The sequence below is a fragment of the Cyprinodon variegatus genome, unplaced genomic scaffold, assembly GCF_000732505.1.
Source record: "Cyprinodon variegatus isolate N-32 unplaced genomic scaffold, C_variegatus-1.0 Scaffold267, whole genome shotgun sequence".
In the NCBI taxonomy this organism is placed as follows: Eukaryota; Metazoa; Chordata; class Actinopteri; order Cyprinodontiformes; family Cyprinodontidae; genus Cyprinodon; species Cyprinodon variegatus.
In genome coordinates this window covers 682925-708296 of record NW_015150720.1, presented here as the reverse complement: position 1 = coordinate 708296, position 25372 = coordinate 682925, and the positions used below count along the sequence as shown (strand labels likewise).

The 25372-nt window shown below is 36.7% G+C and overlaps 1 protein-coding gene across 6 annotated transcripts in view; it reads right to left on the bottom strand.

Annotated features, from left to right (window-relative positions):
* LOC107089820 (neurexin-2-like) overlaps window positions 1–25372 on the bottom strand; it is a 224374-nt gene that overhangs the window by 87685 nt on the left and 111317 nt on the right. For all 6 annotated transcript variants that reach the window (XM_015382809.1, XM_015382812.1, XM_015382811.1 and 3 more), the window contains 5 exons: window positions 19957–20076; window positions 19501–19882; window positions 16682–16872; window positions 16366–16539; window positions 14324–14443 (listed from right to left, as the gene is read on the bottom strand). In XM_015382809.1, coding sequence (XP_015238295.1) covers window positions 14324–14443; window positions 16366–16539; window positions 16682–16872; window positions 19501–19882; window positions 19957–20076 — 987 coding nt within the window. The remainder of the gene's footprint in view (window positions 1–14323; window positions 14444–16365; window positions 16540–16681; window positions 16873–19500; window positions 19883–19956; window positions 20077–25372) is intronic.

Here is a 25372-nt window from a genome sequence, read left to right as displayed (position 1 = left end):
TATATATATATATATATATATATATATATATATATATATATATATATATATATATATATATAGTGACCACTTTTCATAATTTCCTCTCAATTATCCCATTCTGCAGTATTTATTAGTTCAACCCATCACTGTTCAACCCATAACCCATAACATAAATGTTAAATGCTCCTGACACCATCAAGGAGGGAAATATTAGCTGAGCTGCTGCCATCAACACCTTTGATTATAAATGACAGAGTTGGACCTCTTTCAAAGTGTTTTGTCTTGTTTCTCTCCAAGATATATCTATGTCCTCAGCTTCCACTGTGACTAACTGTGTGGGATCTCTTTCATACCTTGACATGAAAACTGTCCCAGAGCTCACTTTCTTTACTTTTTCTTTCCTATGCAGAGCCCCTTGGGGAGTTTTTCTACTGTTACCTTTTGGATGAATGCTTCTCTCTCCTTGAAACCCCAGTCGGCATCAGCAGAAAGCTGCTTATGTTGAGCCTGATTTTACTGCAGGTTATTTTGTGTTAAAGCAAGTGTTTGCCCCCCATTATCGCTGTAGGCATGGTCGGTGTGAGGAATTTGAATAGTGAATGACAAAATGCAAGTGAATATCATTAACCCAAGCCCATTCAGGAGGAATGTGTCCTGCAAGTCAGTAGATCGATGCAATCCAATGGTTTTCATTGGACTAGATTAAACTTTTAACCAGTCTGCTGTGACCTCATTGAATTATCTTTGTAAAGTGCCTTGAGATCAAATGGGTGTTGAATTGGTGTTATATAAATAAACTTAAAAACAAATTAAATTGAGTTTAAATAATGACACAAAATATTGCAATTTATAATGTTGATGCTGAGCATATATATATATATATATATATGTATTTTTTTTTTTCTTTCAAAATTCATAGGTATGTAGGATAATGACTGCTTGCCTTGTATACATATTGAATCAATAAATTAACTCTAAATCCTTTGTGAGATATCCACCTTTAAAACTCAAGGTAATTAGGGCTAAAAGTTAAAAACCTACTTCACTTCATATTTGAATATGTAAGACTTTTTAAACCATATTGTTTATCTCACTTTTAAACTTCTGCAGTACTTGTCTAAATCTGGTTCAAGGGTTATGAAAATGTATGCAAAGTTTAACAGTAAAATAAATAGAAAATCAATAATAATTTTCTTTCTCTCAGGTGGTGAAAATGGATTTCCAGACATTAGCAAACATTTTCTTTGGCCCTAACAGTCATTTTGTTATGAACTCACTCTTGTAATGTGTAAAATACATATATTATAATAAATATTGTTGAATATTAAAAGTTGCTATCTTTTGTTTTATTTATGTTAAAAATTACTGTCTTCTGGCATGTAAGACTTATGGTAACAAACTTCAGTTGATAGAATCATAGGTTAAAACTCAGGGAGGACAGAAGTCAAACGTGGGCCATAAAGTTATTTTTTTAAGTCTATAATTATTACTTGTTGTTTTACTTTAACAACCAGAAAGCACTACTTCCTCTGACCTATCCACTGAATTGAGGGCATGTTTTAATCCACTTAGAGCAAAGAGGATGCTTCCAGGCAATTTATAGCACTCTATGATACAATAATTCCTCTCTGCTTGAAGGAACAGACGAGGATGTTGACAATGAGGCAGGTTCAACAACATAATAGGCTCGACTATTTTCAACAAAGCAGTGATTCAATAAAAGATGATACTTAAATTGCTTACACAAAACAATCCTTGTGTGAGTGGAGAGACTACGGTAAATATGTGCTGGTTTCATGGTAGAAAAACATCAGCTAGATACTGTGCTATACTCTTCCTTCTGGACAGGACCTCTTAGAACTAAGATGGACGGGCAATTTGAAAAAAAAAAAAAAAACTTTTTTTAGAGTAAAGGTGATCATGTTGGCACACTCTTCGTGCTGAGAGAAAATATTTGCTAACATCGTCTGCTTCCTTGAGATAATTTCTACCACACTACCACCTTTTTTAATTTTTGGGTAGGAACAAGCTTAAAGGTCTGCAAGCTGCAGCTCTGGAGCCCCTTATAGCTTTTATATAGAGGTTAATGTTTTTTTGAGCCATTATTTGATTTAAAAAAATGTTTAAGGGCATGGTGGTGACGTATGGGTAAAAATCCCAGAACTAATACTTAAGTCAAAAGTGAAATGGTGCTGCTTTAATGTGAAACAAAATTTAGAAATTACATTTTCACAAATAGTACATTATTTCGTAAAAAAATGATGTAGGCTCTTTAGCTCTGAATAATTTTATTTCGCAGAATATTTTTTTTCATAGAATAGTGGACAATAAAGACTCTTTGTACTATAAAGGAGCAACCCTAAGTTATGTCTCTTGTGGTTTATTTGTAAATCAAGGGGTTGGATGTGTTGATCCTTGGCTACATCTATAATGTTTTTGATTATATAAATTGTAACCTTTTGTCTTGTAAAAAGTCTGGGATGACATTTATTGTAAATTGCAGATTTAAAACAAAAGGTTAAATTTCTACAAATAAAACAAAATTCTGGGTTTAAGTCCTCAATTTTCTGTCGCATGGACATTTCCTAAAGACATGCCTTTAACCCATCAAATTCATTGTTTTATAAAACGTAAGACATAATAATACACCTGCTAAATAAGAGAGACCAACCAAACTTTTATGGAATTTGAACAGAATTTGCACAATGATACTCAGTTTGCTTCTCTAAATGTCGAACTCCCCTCTGTACACAGTGAGTGAAATGTGTATTATAGTGGTTTTGATATTTCACCTAACTCTGTTAGTCAGTGTGACATTGGCAAAAGATTGAATCCCCTCTCCTGCATTCAGTGTTTGCAGGGTGAGTCATAAGAGACCATGACTAATCATGAAATAACCTGTCGCATATCTGAGAGAGCTGCCAATGTGGCTCGCATTTTCAAATCTGTTGAACATAGCTGAGTACAGCCTGCATCTGCTTGCATTCTAATGAGCCATCAGCCAAGACTCTTCAACCAAAAACATGCAAGAGGTCAGGAGAAACCATGTCTACCTGCTGTAAATAATGAACAGGTTTATTTGAGGAAAAAAAAAACCTATTGCTGATCTAATTTCTTGATACTAATGAGGAGAGGAAAGCTTTGAGGACTTACACTGCAATCTGCAAACCTACAGGCAGCTTTGGTTCTACTTTAGCCATAAATCAGGCGTTAGTTTCAACTTTGGACTGAAGTAAACCTTGGATTTAGTGAAAAACATTTGGCTATATAGTGATAAATAATGCTGAACAACCATGACTAAAGCTATAATTCAATGCAGATGTTGACAGTTATAAACTACAGTTAAAAAAAAACAACCTTAGACTTAGCAGCCATGTTAACAAGCACAAAAATTGATATGAGATGTATTAGTGTACAGGAACAGAATGTAAATGGCTTTTACCTTTTACATTCCATATGTCATTTTATATGGACATTATGTGCTTTTATATGGACATAAGTTAGGTGAACAAAATAAACAAGACATTTTCAATCTTGACTAATCAAATTTTGACGCTTGGTCATGGTCCTCTGCCCGTCAGATACTGTAGAGGCAGGTGTAACCTTCTTGTCACGCATTGTTGCGCAGGGTGCAAGACAGGGTGGAGACAATGTTTCATGTGACACGCACTTAACCTGTGACATAGAATCAACGTGGAAAAGCCAACCCGTCAGCCGCACAACCTTTGCAGCAATACCTATACTTTGTGGGCTTTGGTCCCATTCTGGGCTGCTCCAGGGGGACATATTCAGCACAAATAGTAAGATTACAACACAACTATACATAAAGTTTAATTTGTTTTAAGTCTCTTCATGCCATCCAAGAGCGAAAGTCAGTTCTATCCAGGAGTTTTTCAATAATCTGTTGATAGTGGTGGTATTTAGGAGCTAAGTCACAGGTTGTCTCTAGATGTTTACATTTGTGAACCCTCGGCAGAAGGAGCTGTTGCTTTATTACCATGTTTTTTGCACGGATCTGTCTGCATATTTTCTCATATATCATATCTTCTCATGTTCTTCGGTGCAGGGTGTTGAAATTTTGTCCACATGTTCTGTGGAGGGGCGTGGAAGCCAAAAGACTTACATGGGAAGTGCAGCCTTCGCAGATGTGTTGAGCAGGAACCAGACTTAAATGCTGATTAGTTTTGCAGTTAGCAAAAATACATTTTCATGAGTTCCTGCCACAATTTCCCATGTACCCTGCGCCAGTTAATTACGTAAAAGGGGATTGACAAGGAATACATTTTTCACAAGTTGGGATTGGAATTTTTGTGGAATAAAACAGCCAAGCGGGCTGTTTCATGTAAACATGTTAGTCATCATATTTTGACAAAGCATCAAACATTGCATTGACATGGCATGAACATGGACCTCATTTACAAAAACGTTGTCCCGATAAGCATCTACATACAAGTCAAAAAGATTGTCAGTCGACACAAACAAACTATTGTTATTGTGATACTGCTGAAGCCTTGTAGAAACAACTAATTTCTGACAAGACGTGTCAAACTCTAGGTAATTTAGGATAACCATGATTATATTTGCTAAATGTCAAAATATGTTTTTGAGGGATTTTAAAACATTTAGCAAATTTAAATGTATATCAAATTGTATAAAATATTCAGTTTTATGGCTTGTGACATTTTCTGTAATTTTTCTACAAGCTTCTCACAGTATTGCAAGAATTTTAGCCCATTCCTCCTGACAGAATGGGCATAACTGAGAGGGATTTTTAGCCTTCTTTGCTCAAACACAACTTTTCTACTAATCCCACAAATATTTTGTGGACTGAGATCATGGCTTTGATTTGGTTGCCCCAAGTCACAGATTTTATTGTCTTTACATTGCTTCCTGGAGAATCATATCTGACACATACTGTAGGACATACATGCACTTACTGTGGATGTATGTGCTCTCTTTCCTCTTCTGACATTTGAATTTCACTGACAGTGAAAATCCCCATTTGACCTTTGAACAGTCAACTATCGATAGCAAAAAGCAAAGTCTGACTCAATAAATGCTATAAAAAATATTTACATTTTCTATTTGTGTATATTACCAACACTTGTCTCCAAAATGATTCTGTTGAATTAAACATTTTTGTATTTTGCCAGCTTGCTATCATGCTTTATCTGCGCATTTGATGGAAGAGCATCAACAGTATCTTTTTAGACATCATACTGCTTTGCCAGTTATTTAAACTGCATGACTCATTTTGTCAGTGTCACTATGTGATCACAGCATAATTTCCCTTCAAATGTTGCTAAACAGGGTAAGAAATTAATCATATCTGATTACTGATGGTGCTTCTAATGCAGCATTAACTTTATAAAAAAAATACGGATTAGTATTTATTTATGTTTACAAGTTTTTTGTGTGTGTCTGAGCAGTAATGCTTCACTTCTGAGAAAACCATTGAAGTGTGCCACACAAAACCCAATGTGAGAGACTGCAAAGACAGAAGCAAAAATAAGCCAGAAAGGACATTTTACCCTCAGGTCCTTGACTTCTTTTCACATCTATGTTATTGTCTAAAGTGTTTTTTAGCACAGGGCTGAAGGGCTTCATGCTACAAAAGTGTAGCGTTGCATAGCTGACGTGTATAGATTTTAACAAATGAATTAACATGTTATCATATAGAAAGGAACTAAACACTGGTACTTTTTTGGACTTAAAAAACTCTTTCAATCGGTCAGAGCGTTTTGCTTCTCTGCAGACCGCATTAGAAAAAAACAATCAGAAACAAACAGACAATCAGAAAGAGGTACTTTTATTATATTCATCTCTTAAATAACTACAACTCCACCCTTTGGTTTCATTTCCAGTTTGTCGTATTGAGATGGTGTTCTGTGGCAGTTAGGATCTTTTATTTTATTTTATGTAAAAACCAGAGCCTAAACTTGTCCACCAAAACCAATAAGTTAAATCAATAGAAGACAGTTCATTAATTTTCCATCAAAGTTTTTGATCACAGAGGCTAACTTTCTGAAACTTGTACTAAAACCTCAGTGATCTGCTCATATAATTTTTTCACAGACGGTTATGCTCATTTTCAATTAAGACAGCTTTGCCAAGCTGCACTGAATTTGATGTTAGATTAGTTGGAAACTGAAATAAATCATGCTGTGAGAGACACTTATGTCTATCTCCATTTAAACAAGCTCACTCTGCATAAGGCTGTTTAAATGTAGTTACTGCAATTTAGAAATACTTAAAAAGACCTCAAATGTCACATATACTTATCGGTTGCAAGCCTATTTAGCTTGTGTCATGTTTATGAAAAGTCTCTTTAAAGAGATATTTGCTTTACAAATTGGGATTTTAGGGTACATGGTCATATTTTATTTTCTATTGATCCAAAGCAGGTTAAAATATTGACTTTACAGACTCTAGAAAGAGTCCAACTCCAAACTCTATTCCTGGTAGGTCACAGCATTACAAGGAGCAATATATTTTTCCTGAGCCTCTGTCCCATGGCAGAAGATTAAGTCTAAACCTCTATCCTGGATTATCCGGTCTGGGACGTACTTGTAATTGTGAATGACTCCACCTGAAATGAAGGTCAAAAAAAGAATAGCGCTATATCGAGCATTGCAACAGAACATATTTCCTCCCCTATTCTTCAAGTTAAAAACCACATTGTCCTTAAGTCGCATTGGAGGAAGATTTAATCAGTCTATGAAAACGCTATAAAATCCATTTACATTTAAAAAAAATCTTCTATTTAAACTAAATGGGACTGACTGCTATACAATGCTAACCAATTAATGTCTTTCTCTATATGAGGCCTTCCATAATTTACAGTATAAGCTGATATTGTCATGTCACCTATAGAGGATCAAATCACAAGCAGGAGGCAATCAGAATGACAGGATCGTATAAAAAAAGCGATGAAGGAACACAAGTAAAACGCTCGAACATTAACAAGGTACAACAGACATGGTGTCAGGGAGGACTGCAGGAACTAAGTGGAGGATCTGACAAGTGAGTGATGGAAGAGAGAGGTAAAGGTGCTGAGAAGGCAATAACAAGGAGGTGGTTGATTAAACAGGGTGCAGAAGGGAATGAGGGGAAACTACTAAGAGGAAGGAAGCATAAACAGTAGGGGGAAAACAGGGAATCAACATAAACATAAAAAGGAAAATAAACAGAAATGATTTGCCTCAGAAACACTGAGCCAAAATAACAAAAAAGCAAAATAAAGCCCTAAAGATTACAGCAAACAGAGAGAGTGACTAATCCCAAGACACTAGTCTTTGTTACAGTTATCGAACAGTGAGCTTAATAAAGGGTGGCCACTGTTTAAGTTAGTATGAAACTTTTTGTTTATTGCTTTGAGTTGGAACAACTTGGATATGAAGTTCTGACCTGTGACTGATCTAGAAGGATTGACACACATCTGCCTTGGGAATGTACATTTATCTTGAGACAGAAGCTCCTGTGTTATATCATACTTAAAAGAAAGTCATGGATTAACATGACTAACACTTAAATTATTTACAAAATTACAGAATTGATTTTCTTTTATACATTTTAGATAAATCTTCAGCTATATAAATAATGTTGGCAACTATAATTGCTTGAAAAGGATTTAAAATCAATTGTTTTAAACCCTATGGGGACTTTTTTGTATCATTAGGTAAACTTACTACAGAGACAACAAAAGTCTCAGTGGCGTTCCTCAAGGGGCTATGTTAGGGCCCTTATTTATCATTCTGGCAGACAGACACATGCAAGCCATGATTCATTTTGCAAAGCTGTCAGCATATACTAATGTGCTGAATATAAAGGGATTCAACTCCACAGGTTGTAAAAAGCCAGCAGAAGGGATTTTTTCATGTACGAGGAAAAGAAAGTTAGCTCTTTCATCGATCATTACACTTCACTAAAACATTTTCTTATTAAACTGTGGTGAAACTGATTAAAAATATCTGGTACTTGTAGTATTTACCACACGGCAAATGGCAGCCGGAAACAGCCTGTGCAGCTTCAGAGAGCTTTTACTGGGTCCTTTTCTAGGGAAAAACATATTATCTGTATGCATAAATATCCATGTTTCTGTTTTGTGGTTTGGTTTTCACTAGTCACATTGGCATAAAATTGGTTAATCGTATTCTGAAATTTACCAGCCGTCTTCCCTGTCTGATGCCTAGCATTCTTCCTTGCCAATTTGCACAAGACCGTTGGGGCATCCCGACAACCTTCTGTCCTGCCGAATCAATCTGTTGTGCTGCACGGCCTTGGTAACCATTCTGTTTCCTTGAACCCCAGTCGGCCTCTGCAGATGGCCGCTCACACTGAGTCTGGTTCTGCTGGAGGTTTCTTCCTGTTAAAAGTGAGTTTTTCTCTCTACTGTCGCTACAAGAATGCTTACTGTGAGGGATTGCCTTTAAGTCAAAGACTCAGTGGAATCAACCGCTTTTTCCTCAAATAGAAAACTGAATAAATTTGACTTTATGATCTGGTTGAATTGTAAAGTGCCTTTGAATGACATGTGTTGTAGTTGGTCCTATATAGATAAACTGAATTGAACTGAATTGAATGTGAGGTTAACATTGAGGTTAACATTAGATCACACTGGATCTGTGTCTCATTTAGTGTGAGCTTAGTGTAAAAGTTTTGAAAACCTCAGTTTCTTAAACCAATATGAAACACCTCTGTTTAGAGTGGGCTTTGACTGTGCTCATTAAACATTATTAGTTGCAGTTTGAAGCTAAACTCCCTTTTGATTTCATTGTCAATCATTTAATTTATTCTTTTTTTTTTTATAACTTTAATTATTCTTTTGCAATTCACTGATTTATATTTAATAATTACCTGATTAACTAACTTTCTATTGAAAGGCGCTAAATAAACCTGCCTTGCCTAAACACTTATTTCCTGATGTTTCTTTCTTTGTATCAATATATATTGAATATTGATTTGAACTGCCGACAGCTTATACCAGTTGTTTACATATACATTTGCAATAACATACTTTAACTGTAACATGCAATTATCTTCCACTGCACTTTAATTTAGATAGCTTCTGTCCAAATTTTATTTATTCATTTTATAGTAAAACCCATCTGTATATATGCTATCGTACATAACTGTAAAAACCTATTTTATAGTAATGTCCACCTGTATATTATATTCGATACATATGCAGCTGTAAATTTAGTTCATAACACTAGTGATCTATATATTATACTCATTATTTATAATGGTATTCATCTCTATACTCATTCAGTAGAAACCCATGTCCTGTATTTATGGAACCATTATTTATCCTGCACTTGCTGGTATTGCACTTCTGGTTAGACCTAAACTGCATTCCGTTGCATTGTACCTGTACCTGTGTAATGACAATAAAGTTGAATCTAATCTATATATTTATATATTTATATATATATATATATATATATATATATATATATATATATACAAAAAGTATATTTGAACAATTGTTTCGCATCTTCCTGCATGTGCTGCCAGTAATATTAAAATCCAGAGCTTTATTCAGGGTTACCTAAATGTCAAACACAGAACCAGAGTTTGGATACCATGTTCTGGAGCATTAAATTGTGTTTAACCTTGAAAGCCATTCAGAGAATGCCAGTAAAATTCTGACTTGCACATTATTGCAGAACGTAGGATTAGTTCTGCCTATGAGTTTCCCGCGTTTGATTACCTTGTGTGTGGTGGGACTTATTGTGTGTTGACTGACATGGCAGGGGCCGAGTGGGAGGATGCAGAAGTCAATTAGTTTCTTGAGCGGCTTTGCCACTCTTAGTTAAAACCAGAGGTTGCACATGGCGCCTTTCACCAACGCTGTGTTGTTTATGTCATCTTGGGGAGTCAAAATTATCACATTAGTTGACACAGTGTTTTTTTTCAAAATGCTAAATGAAAGTTGAAAAAAAGCAATGAATTTTTCCTAGCTACATATAGTTTCTGTCTTTTACTGTGACAAACTTAAACACACAGGCAGGTAATAAATATGCGAAATCAATTATCAGTACCTGCAAAGGTTAACCAGTAATTACACACTCCATATGTTTAGAGGAGGAAGAGCTGGAAATTAAGCACCTATCATCATTCTTGCTAAATCTGCCGATGAAACCATGACCTAGAAATAATAAGCACAGATGTTTTATAGCAAACTCAGTTAGATGGTGTCTGTATATGAATATCAATGCAATGTGACAAACCCACTCGAAGGGATCTATTTTTTTCTCTAATGGGTAAATAACAGCACAGTCTCTTTCCAACCCTTTGTCTGAAAAAACTGCTTCAGACTGTCAGGATAAAGCTAAGGAGGAGTAGATTACAGAATAAGATGCTGACAAATTTAATCTTGGACACTTTTGGTGGGAAAGAATAAGCTCTATGGTTAAATGCTAAATGCAGTTAAAACCACATCTTTATCCATGTTTATGCATCCGTATATTGATCATTCATCAGTCTAGCACAGTTTAACAAAGAGGAAAAAAAACACTTATACCTCAGGGCAATTCAGAGATCAATTAAGCCAATATGTGTCTTTTTGGACTTCAGGAGGAAGCCAGTGGACTAATCAACACAAACTAGATTCCAACCCAGGACCTCCTTGCTGCAATGCAGCAGAGCTAGTCATTGCTACACCGCAAAAGGTTTACACCTTACAGCTACATTTTTTTTCCTCTTTATGGATTCAGTGATGGTGTAATGTGAAGCACGAGGCTTGTTATTTACTCCAAACGGGTCTGATCTATTGGTTTGACCTTTGATATTGGCCTGCCATGCCATTTATCACCGGCATGATTGAGAGGCCTCTCAGAAACGTAGAGATGAAAATCAGAACGAGCTGCAATGAAATTGGCTTCGGTGAATGTGTTTTATTGCAATGCTATGAAAAGTCTCATTTATTTTTTCATTTTCTGATGAATTAAAAGCAGGTTTTTCTCTGAGAAGAGGTTAAAAAAAGAGGGGGCAGATAAACTGAAAGGGCGGAATCAAGGCTATCGTTCAAACCATCCTAATCATATTGATGCATCACTGAAATCAGACGCCGTCTAATTTCTATCCCTGCAAACCAATTGTTACCATTTACAACATGATGCTGGCGATACTTGAGGAAATGTCATAATAGTCTAAATTATCTGAATAGGTCCCAAATAACTAAAATACCATTAGATATCTGAAATTACAAAAGTCAGCCAAGGTTGGATTGTGTGGTTTTTCCTGTAGATTTGTAATTAGAACGGATAACCCCCATACCAACAGTACGAAACTCAACTGGCATCCCATTCAACAATAATAAAGATCAAAACTATGCTGCTCCTTTTTTATGAAAGAAAAAAACTGTTGGAAGTATTTTCTAAAAAAATAAATAAATAAATAAACAGCTCACAACATAAAAAGAGGTTATACAAGGACATTTAACCACACAAGCGTTTGATTTAAAATGATAAGAGGAAAAACAATTTCAAAACACTACTGTGAAGTGAAAATCTGCACATCAGTTTACACTTTTATAGGCACGCAGAAAATGTTAGTGGTCTATATGGAAAAGCGTAAGATAACCATGTTTACTGTGTAAATGTTATGCAAATGTGAAGACCTTTACACTCAGAAATATTTCACCAAATGTTAGAAATTATTTTTTTCACAAAACATTTTTATATAATATTACAAATTCCCATTTACTTTTTTTTAAAGATATGTTTAACAAAAACCTATGCAATTAATTTAACATGATGCATATTCATTCATTAAAAAAGCTTATCTAATTAAAACACGTTTCATGTTTAAATATTTTGATTTAATAAAGTATATTTGATCAAAAGTGTATTTTGTTCCCATGTATAAAGTTTATTGTTTGAAGTGTATAAAAGTAACCTGATTATTATGCACTTCAAACAATGCACTTTATGTATTTGAAATAAGTACACTTATTATAGTATAATAGATCAATACTAAATTCAAAAACCTAATGATTGTGTATAAAAAACAAGCTTTATTGTACAAATTAATATGGATCATGTAAGGTTTATTTCATAGGTTTGTGTTAAAATCATATAAAGAAAACTAAATGAGCATTTCTTTTGAAATAAATTTACATAAATGTTAATGTATGGGAAAAATATATCTGAGGGTAACTTCCAGATTTGGTTTTATGAAAGCAAGTAACAATACGGCACTGCTGCAATATGATTAGGGCAGCAGATTAAGACATCATCGGGGTACAAGGAACATTTATCCTTCTAGATTAAATTCTAGGCAAACATATGTGATCAGGTAAGTGTCATACTGTATCTGTTGTGTTGTCTAACAAAAAGGTTAAGCTTAGCTTAGGTGTTCAAGGAGATCAGACTGCCGTGAAGCTGTACTCTAATGTCACATGACCCAATTAGCTTTCTCTACCAAATTACACTGAGCGTTTTTCCGTCCAAATGTGCTGCTAATTTTAATTAACCTTTAAAGAGATTCCTTTCGAACGGCTGCTTAAATCTTTGATGCATCCTGTAGTGTCCCTTATGAACACTTACCATTATTTTAAACAGCTGAGCTTTCTTCCACTGTAAAAATAGACTGCTACTGTCAGCAGGACCTGTTAACACGGACTGTAGGTATGGCTCATTTAATGCAAAGATCACACTGTTGAGTGTCTGATTGGCAGATAACCTTTAAGCTCCAGTAAAACTAGAAACTGACCTGTTCCTTATCCTCAAAGGTTGATCTTTCAGTGCATCTTAAGTTGCCCTTTTTACTGTCTTTGCACATAACCGGATGTCTTAAGCCTGGCTTACACCAAGTGATTTTTTTGCCCTTTTCGGGGCGACTTTCCAGTTGTGGGAGAATTTTCTGATCAGCCCGACTTTCAGTCTGATCGTGTGTCATGTGTTGTGTAGTGTACAGAGGGTAACGAGGGGCGATCAGCCTCTCACGACCACCTCCCGATCGCGAATCGTGGGGTAGGGAGAAAATCAAACATGTTTGATTTTCAGTCGACCGTCGTGGGCAAACCGCTCAGTGGGCATGCACAAACAAGGACTCTTCTTCTTCCCCTCAAATGAAAACACACAAGTATGGCAGGGGTGCAATGAGTGAAATTTAATTCTTTCTGTAAAATTTACCGTAGTAGTTATCTTTGCTCAGCCATGTCTTTGTCTAAAAAACTTGTCGCCTTTTGTTAGGGCTTTTAGCACAAAATTGCACAAATAGCCAAGGCAGCACGTTTCTCTCTAGTGAGCTTCATATTCCTCTTCTGCTCAGTTAGCTTCCAGATAGACGAGTCCAAGTAGCGCCATCTCACTGTGGAGTCCAACGTGGTTTTTAGACGTACAGTGTGAGCCGTAGCTGCGTGCAACGATTGAAAAGATCCCACAGTGTATGCCCAGCTTTAAAGAATATAGAAAAGTGTATTTAACTACTCTAAAACAAAACAAAAAGACTCATCCAGGAAAATATCAGAAACAGGAAAGCAGTTTCTGCAATTTGAAAGTGTAAATAAACATGTTTCTAAGTATCAATGACAAGGTTTCATCAGTTTCATCGTTGCATCTTCTTGTTACTACTCACTAATCTCTGACCCGAAGCTTCAATCAGTGTGAGCAAATGTATGAATTCATATCCTTGGAGTGTCTTTTTTCACATTAACAGCTTAACCAGCATACCACTTATCACCAAATTATCATCTAAAAGAGCCCCTGTTGTATAATGCTTTTCTCTTTTAAAAAGTACAACATTAAAGCATGTTTTAAAACAATTACCACAGAAGCACTTTTCTTGCAGTTGTTGTAAATGATTCTGCAGCAAATGAAGCTTTACTTGGCCTAATAAACCGAATGCTTTGCTATAATTAATATCAGAAGCTTTTAGTAACAGTTGGATGTATTATTCATGAACAGTAATACATAGGAAATACATTTGGTTGTTGTAATATGGTAGAACGGTGGGTTATGGATCAATGTTGTTTAAAGAATAAAATAAAATGCAAAGGGATTCTTTTATTTTTTTTTTGTTTACATGCTGTTTACACAGTAAACTGATATCGTGGTCTAAAACTTACCATCAGTCCATAGATTGTAAAACCTCCAAGACAAAAAGTCATTAAAATTGTATTAGGTTGTAAATGGAAAGTAGCTTCAATGCATGAAAGGACACAACCTAAAGGGTTCATCCCTTCAGGAATTAAAAAGACGACTGTGTTCTTTCTAACATGTTTTCAGTTGTTACTGTACTCTGGTTGAATTTCAACTGCATTGTTTCAGCGATGAACTTCAAAACAGAATTTTCCAGAAATATGGCCAGTCAGGCATGATACTCCTTTACTTACGGTCACTGCAGAAAGGTCCTCCGTAGGTGGTCATGGTGCAGTCACAGGAGAAGCCCTCCCACAGCTGCAGACACACACCTTGGTGGTGGCAGGAGTCCTCTGTGCAGGTTGTGCTGGGGCCTGCAGGGTGTTCACAGCAGATTAAGCAAAGGATTTTCACTTTGCATTACGCAACTTTGCTTTTACTCAACAGGAAAGAAGGAAACCAAAAAGAATCTGAAAAAGACACCTGCGCATAAAGGTACGTAGTAATGTGTCGATCAAGCTGCTTATTCACATGATGGGACATTATTCTTTTTTCAAAATGATTTGGAAATAAAAATCTGAAGAGGGCAGCATGCATTTATTTTCAATTCCCTACAGCAGCGATTCTCGTCCAGGGGTACGCATACGCCTAGCGCCTAACCAGGTGTTTGAACTTACATTCAATTTTATTAATTAATTTTTTGAGGTATTTGTAGGTTTAATAAAAAGTAAATGTGCACCAGGTGTTTTTCAGATTTATATTTCTTTTGTTGTTTGCTTCATCTTCCCCTTTGATCAGTCCATCTATTATTAATAGCCTTCCATGGTTTTATTTTCTTCATGATTGTTTCTTCCCCAGCTGAACCATATATCCTGCTAATTACACCTGATTTCACCTATTACTCCCAAACTCTCCCATCTTTTTAAAAGCCTCTCAGCTCTTTAACCTCCCATCTGGTTAACTGATCTATCAGTTACTTCCAAAGCTCCTGGTGCTTTTAGTTCCCTGTCATGTGTCCTTTTTTTTGTCCTTGTGCCATTTTCTTTAAATCCTTATACACTGAACTGATTTGGCCTAGTTAGGCCTAACACATATGGATCAAAAGTACTCTACACAGTAAAAATGAAAATACAATGATTTCCAGCTAAGGTTTAAAAATAAATCCCTAATTGAATGATATACAGTTTTGAATTACACATGTGTTTGTTGTGGGACTGAGAATTTTCAAACTAGACTGATAGATTTGTTTAAATAAGAACTGTAACACACATTACTTAGATAAGAACAATCTAAAACTGTAGTTTCCTCTGCAAAAAGCCGACAGTCACTCATTTTGACAGGTACATGGTAATAAAAATAAGTAAAGGCGTGATAAAGTCTCTTCCTCGTGATGTATATCATTGCTTTGTTCCTCTGCTGCTAAACAACAGGCTGTATGTTAATCCAGGCCCCCTTGCTAAGATGTTCCATGAATGTGTACTTTTCATTTAATTATTACAACAAATGATTAATAGCCATCAAACCTAAAGAGAGGGTTTCTCTGTAGAGCTTTGTACTTTTAGCAGTTACATCAGTAAAAACGGCACGCACGGCAAATTGCTATTTAAGGTTTTTTCTGTTCAGTTGCATTGTACAGAATTTTTATGAAACTTGCTTACATGTGGATAATTTAATTTTAGAAAGCTGGCATAGCTCAGCTCAGGGCACAGTCCCAACCCAGCTTCTAGCTCCCTCAGAAATGCCCCAGTTGCCATAGCAACCCCACTGCACTCGGCAGCTGCATGGATGTGAGTGAATGGCTCCTGGTATAAATGGCCGCTGGTCTTTAATCGTCTTCTAAAGTCATTTGTGATTGACCTTCAGTGTAAAAACACACTCAACAAATTTAACAATAATCAAAACAAAACAAAATTGGAAAGAGGGATATGTAACAGCTATTACGGCCTACTTTAAATGCTGAAGAGCTTCTTTTAACAATAACTAACCCAAACTACAAAGAAACAGCCAGAGTCTTCATTCCAAAGGTTTGTTTGTGTTATGTTGTTATATTAAGACAGTTTAAAAAAAAATATTTTGAACTGAAAAAACAGAAAAAACCTTAAGACAGTTTAAAGGTTCCTTTATGAGCTCAAACAACATAAAAAACAGGGCAGATAAAAAGTATTATGATATTTTGCTGCAACATGATATGTGAAAATAAGTACATAGATTGTTATTTTTGTCTTTTTTGTTTTATTCTTTATGTGCTTTTTCCAGCCCTTTCTGTAGACATGATTTGGGGTTTATTTACACTCACCTCCACAGCCGCGATCCACCTCTCCCACCTTGTGAAGGGCATCTGCCAGGAGGTCTGGGAGCCTTCCATTTAAGTCCACTGAAGCCAGGCAGCCCTTGTAGCCTTCCCGGGAAGCAATTAACCTGGGAAGGCTGCTGTACATGCTTTTTCCAACACCACCAATGTACAGCTCCCCTGGTAAGCATGAATCAAAGGAGAAAACACCTATTTAGCAAAAGTATTTTTCAGATATGTTATTTTAATTGTTAGATGTTGGCGTAAACAGCAGCAGACATTTAATATCTGCATTGCTTTCAAGTGTTGGAGAGACTTTTACCTTTTAAGTCCAGATTGCGGGCTCCATTGGTGTGTTGAGTCACAGTGCGGGAATCAATCTTAAGTACGTGCACGTTGTTGTTGTCACGGGAGATCACCACATTGTGCCACTGGTTGTCGTTGAGAGGCTTGTCAGAGTTTCCCTTCATTAGTGACGGTCCATTGCCCAAGTCGAAAACATAATGAATGTACCTACAACAGGATACATTTGTTCAAGATCTGTATTTCTCAACTCTAATTATTTCCTTTCATACCATATGACATATAAATTACCACTTGTACTATTTGGCAGTAATTAATTGTCTGTTGCTGGGATTCGAATAACATAATGTGGTTTAATTGCAAATGAGTGTATTTGATTTCAAACATAGTCATCAGACAGTCTTCATTCAAAACCTAATTATGTTAATAATCAAAGTTAAGAGCCATCCATGAATGAGCTGCCACACTTCACACATAACGCTGAACAGCCTGAAAACCCTGACAGAAGTGTTGGGAGCCATTTTTATTTATTTCTTTTTTGTCTGTGTTGTCTTTTGGAGCTTCTGCTGCTCTGAACAAGGCCTCCTGCTGATTAATTGCTCACTGACAGAGAGTCTCTGCTTGGAATTTCAGTGGGATAACACAATTGTTCCCTTTGCTGGCTCTGGATCCACAGCGGCTTTATGATATTCTCTCCAGGAAAATGTATCTTTAATTTAAACAAACAAACTCATTTGAATGATATTTAGGTCGCTTATGCCAAAAGTTCTTGTGTATGGAGGCTACCCAAGTGTTTGAACTTGCATTCTTTCTTATTGTTAATAAATTAATGAGAAGGTAACAGCCACAGTATGCAGGATGTTATGCATTTATAAATTAATTAATACTTCAATGAAAGCTCCCTGGTAAGTTGCAGACCAAACATACTTTGTAACCACAGCAAGCTCTTGACATAATAATGTTTGATACTTCACCTTCAATTCTTATCGTAAATTAGGTAGCTCAGTTAAATTGGTTAGTTTAATGTCACAGACTTTGATTGTAAGAAAAATCCCAAAACTCTTCATCAAGGTTTTGGACTGGGCTGTTCCAAACATGGCTATCCCAGCTATGAGGCAAGTTTGGTCACATTCCTAATATTTAAACTCCAGGCTTTCCACCATCTAGCTGCAGAAATCAAGCAAAGCTGACAGTCCAAGATGAAGCCTTTCTTCTTAATTGTTCCCATCACTCTGGAATGCATCAGTATAATTAGCAGTGAAACAGATAATAATGATCGACAGTTGGAAAACCTTTACTTAAGTTCTTTAAAGCAGAGCTGTCTAGATAAGAGAGTTCTGACAACTCCATTGACGACAGTGGGAAACATGTCAAAGGGCATCAACGACATACAGAGCTTAAATATTTCGAGCAAAGTTAGCCACTATTAGCAATAGACAGCAGAGCATGTTAGTCCTACATGAATACATCTATAGTCTACTCATCTTTGGTGAAGAAAACACAACATTAACATTTATAAACGTTACATATGAGTCAACTGAAAAAGATTGAAACAGGCTCTACCTAAAAAGAAGAAACACATTTTATATGACTAACAACAGAGCTATAATATGGAGTACAAACACTCAATCATTACTTTTTTTGCAATGGTTGTGTATTTTGTAAAGTAGTTACCAAAAGTATTGTGTCTGTCACAGATCTGCCCGAATGGGCTAACAAGCACTTCCACCATATTAATGGACCACTAGCAACTTACTTGGTCTTCCACAGGCTGAACTCTCCTATTCAACGGCTCTGCTCTAAACATGCTTCATGTCATTGTCACACAGCAACCGACCATGAAACTTTTCTATATAATTTCTCAGTTTGACTTGTAAAAGTGGATGGATTAGACTTCAGGCTTTGAGGTAGCCATGTTTTAACAGAACCCTTTGGATCAGAGGGTTGAAATGTGGTATAACTGGCTGAGCCAGCAGGACAAAATCTCAAACACAAACCTAAAGCCGTTCTGGAAGGTTAACAATTAGCCTATAGTCACTTTTTAAGCATTGATACCAATTAAATTTGAAATGTGTGGGCTATACTTAAGAGTAAAGTGGGTAGCAGGGATATGTTTATCAAATTTTAAACAAATATGATCTGAGAGTTTTTGAAGTCGCTGAATTCAGGAGTTGGAACTCAAAAGTTGTGTTGCCGCACAAAATCCTTTCTGGTTTTTCTTAGTTTAAAAAAAGTCTTATCACCATAGCAGTGAACTAATTGTGCTGGTCCATGAATGATTTATGAGGAAAAATATATTAGATAGAAAATGTAGGGCCTAAAGTAGAACCTTGTGGAACCTCGCCCATGAAATGGGTCAAATATATGATAAAGACGGTGTATGAAGGTGTAGTTTCCTTAAAAAGAATGACAGACCACTGCATGTTTAAAGGCAGAGGGAACAGCTCCTAAACTAACATGAGTTAATGAAAGAGTGGAGATGAAGAGCTAGTATCTTCAAAACATATTTAATACTTTTAAGGAGAAAAAAGTTAAATGCACACTTTATGAGCTTCATAACATTAAAGATTTTGTCAGGAAGAGAAAATGAAGCTGGTTCAAAAATGGTCAAATATAGCAGAACCAGCAATCCCAAAAAAGATCAGAGACTAGAGAAAATACATAAAACTTATTTTCAGTTTAAAAGAGCATTAGAGCTGAATTTTTGTATTATCCTGATATGGGAAGAAAAGTCATGCATCATTAAAACCCTCAAATTAATATGGAATCCCTGCCCTTAGTATTGCAAAAGTCTGGCAGGCGCTCATGATTATATGCATGAAACATCTCTGTACTCACCCTTTGACCAGCTCCACTACGATGAAGTCACTGCCATCTCCAGAGTTATACAGTATCAGGCCATCAGTACTGGTGGTTTTGAACTGGAAAAAGAGGTGCATGGAGGCGTAGGCCTGCAAGGTGGAAAAGGCCAAATAGCTGGCTTGAGTTAGAAAAGTCACAGGATTGGCCACAATGTGTCTCATGCCAAATCGAGCATTAAGCTCGCAGAAGGAGATGTCTCCATTCTTGCACTGGTCCAGGTAGAGCATCCCATTGAAGGAGAGCGCTTGCAAGTGGCCAATGAAATTGGAAGGCATCACTGAGATGAAGCGCCGCTCTGTCATGATTCCTGTCTCGATGTTGTTGAACTCCAGCCGGGTGTGAGCACCAGTCATGTGGCCTACAGAACAAACCCATTTATCTTACTCTGCTAAAACACTTTCAATAAGCCTGAATTCTTTCTCTCAACTCTACCTTCCATTGTCACATTGTCAACACAAAGCTGCAAGTTCTTCCCACGTCGTGCCACCTTCACTGTGTGCCACTCATTGTCATTCAGCTTCTCGCCTACAAGGAGAGTCTCTGGTCCCTTGCCTAAGAGGAGGAAAGCATCAAGTGACAATCATATCGCAGGGGCGCAGTATCTTTTCACACAGGCTCTCAAGTTGAGAAGCACTTACAGGGTGAATACACCCATTTACTTATCACTCACACATACAGCAGAAACATTCAGCAGCAAGCAGTAATTTAAATTCACGCTTTCAAAGTAAAACAAGGAACAAAAACCTACAGAAGACATTCGGGGTATATATTTAACATTTCCGGATATGTTTGTGTGATCTTATTGAAGAGCTTTTTGGGGTTACAGTGAAAGGCCTGGCTCACTCAGAAATTCAAGTTTTAGATTTTCTTCGCTACCCTCTGTATATTTCTCTGGCTTAAAAATAGGTCACAGTGCAGAGGCTTGCCACTGCAGTACCGTCAACCCGAATCAGTGCCTATGCAACAGGCCGACACGGCAGTTCAAAGGAGTTCTGACATCGCTTGAGAAACTAATTGGCCATGCCTAAGCTGACTTTGCCTTGAGGGGCTTGACTGTCTAATTGTGCTCAGGGCACTGGAGAATTACAAGGGACGCATAGAGGGCAATAAATGAAAAAACATCAGCTGGTTTCCGAACAATACACTGTTCCATCCTCTGGGAAATAAAACCCACGCCTGGAGACCTTGTCCGGCTGCAAATGAAGTGTCTCCACACACCACATTGCATGACGTGGCTAAATATTGGCTATGCGCTGTGGGTAGATCAATAACATAACACCTTGCATCCTTTGCATTTGATAGACTCACTTAGACGTGGAAAAAACAAACCTTTGTGTGGTTTTCAAGTAGAGCTAAAGAAGCAGAAATGTTTACCTTGCGGATCACTATCACGAATTCAGACATAGGGGCAGGATTTGCTGTAATGAAATAGGGGTTTGCAGGACGCAGGGCAGAGGAGGCTGTTCATCTAATCTGTGCTGCTCAGAGGGGAGCTTTGCTGCTATCTAAACATATGAGGCCAAACACACTAATACCCAAACAGAAAAACGATGTGTTACTTCTAGGAGATTTGTTGCAAGGAAATAATGTAATATACAACTAGGAAAATAAAAACTAAACACATTTTTTTTAATAATTAAAATTACATACAATTCACACCTGATGTTGGTAACAACCCAAGTAATTCACACAATGAGAAATCTAAAAAAAATCAGTCTATCAAATAAGGTTATGTCTAAAAAAAAAGCAGAATGACACATGGAAAATGTATTGAAAACATTTACTCGACATTCTTCAAAATTTCTTTCAGTATATAGAGCTTTAAGATGTCTCCTGTACAGAAAAAAAACTCACGTGTTGCTCTGGTGTGATTTTGAGATATACTTCTACATTAACTGACTTCAAATCCTTAAAGCTTCTGGAGGCCTCTTCTCAGCAATCTAATCTTCAAGGAGTTTTCTTTTTTCTCAGAAGTCACTTGAGAGTTTCCTTGGCTGTTTGCTTGGGATCACTGTCTTGCTGAGAATCCATCCTTTTTTCACCTTTAGATTTTTATTAAGAATATCCCGCTACATTTCTATATTCACCCTTTATTCAGTTATCATGGTTTACCAGTAGTCTGCTAAAAACAACACCAAATAAGGGCATTTCTACATTCAAGGCTCACTGCTGATAGTGTGTTTGTGTCGATAGTTCGATTTGCACCATTTCTCTCTCAACATTATGCATGCAATGCCATTCAAAGACTTCCCCCTTAGTCTCAGTTAACGTAACTATAGTCTTGGTATTATGGATTTTTTTTAGATATTCTGCATCTGACTTCAAAAGTGTTTTATTCTGCATTTTTTTCAATAGTGGAGAGCACTGAGTGTTTATTATGGCCATTGTTGTTGGGTGTGATTACTTGTTGTTTGCCTAAGTTAAAGATTTAGAGGACGATCTTTTATTTCCGGGTGGATCATCAACATAAGTGGTCCCCCTAATTATCAATCATTCTGGTGATATGTTTACATAAGGCCATCCAACGCGCTTGTCCTGTTTGCTATATTTTCTGCGCATGTACACTTTAAGGCGTATATGTTTGTTAAGATACAGTTTCAGCAAGTCATTGAAGCTCACATTTCTCACCGAGGTTCTTTGAAAATGGCTGAGTGTCGTAAAAGTGTCTATGAAGTGTATGAGAAGAAAAGAAAAGCCTCAGAAGAGTAGCCTGGGTGCCATTCTAAACTTAGTCCCGCCCACAACGTTTGAGGTTGGGAAGTTCGGTCTGGCATTGCTCAGTAGTAGCGCGAGTATGCTCGCACATTATCTGGCGGGCCAATCAAATTGTCAGGGCGGGCTTTATACGATGATGGACAGATGATCAACAGTAACGTAATCAACCACTTGACCAAAGCGCGCTTGGGTGACAACAACAATGGCTGCCGTTGGAGAGTTTAGGTGTGTAGATTCTGCTATTAGGTCTGTTCTAGAAGATATCGACAGCAAATTAATTTTAAAAGAGGAACAGAGAAACGCGATCAAGGCTCATCTTCTTATTCTAGGCGTGCAACTGCACGCTTTGATTTTTGTTGACAACAACTATGCCTCGCTTAACATACGTCACGCACTCCGTTGCTCTTATTGGTTGTAGGTCTATCCAATTGAGTGCAGAGGCATTTTTTTTCCTGGTTTGTTCGAAACACGCCCCATAATCACAGCTCTATGGAGCAGTATCAGACTCATATTCTGACTAGAATTGAGTAGGACTACGTCAGGCTATCAGAAGAGGCAGATATATCCCGGAATTTGCTGTCACAGCGGCCCGCTATCGCCATAGGCTGTCGCTATCCGACAGCGGCAACTAATAACAAAGATGGCGCAGGCACCGACCAATGGGGAGCAAGAAGCACTGATCATCTGTCTGAACGGTAAGTTAACTGAGTTTGCTATAAAGTCCACTATGTAGTCCCCGCTTTATATAGTTATTGAGGGTTTTAGGGGTTAGGGCGGACATTTGGACACAGTAAGCTTGTATGAGCTATGAGAACACCAACTTTTAAACAGAGCGTGCACGCCGTTTGATAGGTGTTCCCCTTTCGGGTGTGGGTACAGGTTTTTGCATATACATTTTTTGAAAGTGGAGAGGGCGGGTCTTTTAAAAAATTACTTGAACTGTTAACTGTTTAACTTTAACTGTTGAATCCAACTATTGCTGAAGGTTTTAGTCTCTAGCTGTCAAAAAGATCCGGCAAGCATCACCAGTAAGTGGATAACATTATTCTATGTGGTTCCCGGTGAAAAACTGGCAGCGTGTAAAGGCTTTGTTTTGCATGTAGCAGCTGGCAGTCTCCCCCACCTTCTACAACCATATTTAATGAGCAAAGTTTAAACGTACTTTTGCATGCCATTACAGGCGTTCTTGTACAATACCTTAGCAAGTAGATCCTTTATCATCTAGTATGTTCATTACCTAACAAGCAATGAATTGGTAATGATAGGATTTTTTCCAACCTCTGACAGATTTGAACCTTGCTTTTACTTTCTGCCCCTTTTTGCACCCCTTTTTGTTCATGTCTTCCCTGTGTAATTCCACTTTTTTGCGAATAAGATTAATATATGTTAAATGATAAATATTAAATTACTGGTTTGGATTTTCCTGAATTTCAGAATTATCTGGGTTGTTACCATCTAGTGTGATTTTCACCTAAATAGGCCAGTTAAAACTAGAGGCCTGCAAAATTATTCATACAGTGCTTTTTTATAAGATGTGAGACAGTTATACCTGAGTGAATAAGTAGTGTTATTTTTTTTTGTTTTTTTATTCATAAAAAAAAGTCTATTGAAAATCATTATAGGGGTTTCTTAATAATAAAAAAAAATAGACTTTATTGAATTTACAACAACTAATCCGCTATAGTTCCTCAACCGTCAGCTACATTTCTTAAAGGAAATTGTAATGTTCTATTTTGGGTGATGAGCTACAAAGTTTTGAGGAAGGAAAGTCTCCTTGCCATTACCCTAATCTTTCGCTCTATCCACAGATTATCTTTCAGATTGTGTCCGACTCAAAGCGATCACTATTTCAGTCATAGAAAACAAGACTGACTTTAAAATCTGCCAGTGGCATGAATAGTTTTGTGTTAAGCTGTTTCGTCTTGGTAAAACTTATAACACTTTTTAAAAAAAATAACACTTATTCAACCCAGGTTTCCTGCGATCCTACATCTACATATACATGTGAGAAAATGTGTTTTTGGTGAATCAAAATGTATAAATTAGATGCAAATAAAAAAAGACAAGCCAAAGATTATATCAAATTTTAAGCGTTCTTCTACTTTTCTTACTTTCAAGCAGTAATAGTGATGGTAATTTGCCTTTGATTAAGAATTTAGCAAACCACTGTGATAGAAATGAGTCATGTTTGACAAATGAAATCCTATCAATTAAACATTTCCTTCTACATATTTCCTTCACATCTCAGAACATTACTTCAAATGCAGCCATTTATAAACATCTTGCTCTACTGTGTGCTGTCCAGGGATAGCCTGGCAATACTTCATACTTTTAGACTAGAACACAGTTGTGTGATTTAACCCAAACATACCCGAAAAAAAAACAAAAAAAGGTTTCTGAAATGAAACTTGAAATAAAAAGTCAGATTAAATCCCCCAGTCACTGATCCATACCTGATTTTTGGACTTCCAGGATAAATCTGTTGCCGCAGTTTTATTTCACAAATTGTTTTTTAAAATAGTCTTTTATGATTTTAAAACAAACTGAAGAAAAAAATCTTTAAACTAAACATTTAAAAATTAATTCAAAGTTGAAAGTCCTTGAATTTCCTTTTAAAGATAAAGACTTATCTCAGATTCAGCAGGAGGTGCTGAGATGGTGGAGTGTGATGTATATTCTCCCAGAAATCTGACTGTAAAGTCTTTGAAATTTGGATTTTCTTTCAAAGCTTCTTTACTTCACAAGCAAGGCTTCCAGAGGCTCAGGCCCGAGCCATAGATGTAAGGAGTCTGTTTTGTCCAGTTTTGATCCTCACTTAAAATTGAATTTGATTAATACTCTCAAACAAAGACGACTTCAAAGGCGCCGCCACAGCTATACAGGTCATCCCTGTGAGTGTGCAGAGCAGTGCGTGGTGTGCATGTTAATTGAATCGCTTCGTAGTAATTCTGTAATTTGGCGCATCTTATTTCAGACGTAAATGGTGTCACATTATTTAGCGTTTAACAAGAATCAACGGGGCACTTTAACATGATTTGTTCAGACAAACTTTAACCCTTCCTGTGTGGATTCAGTTATGGATGGTTTCATGAATTCTCCATATATATATATATATATATATATATATATATAT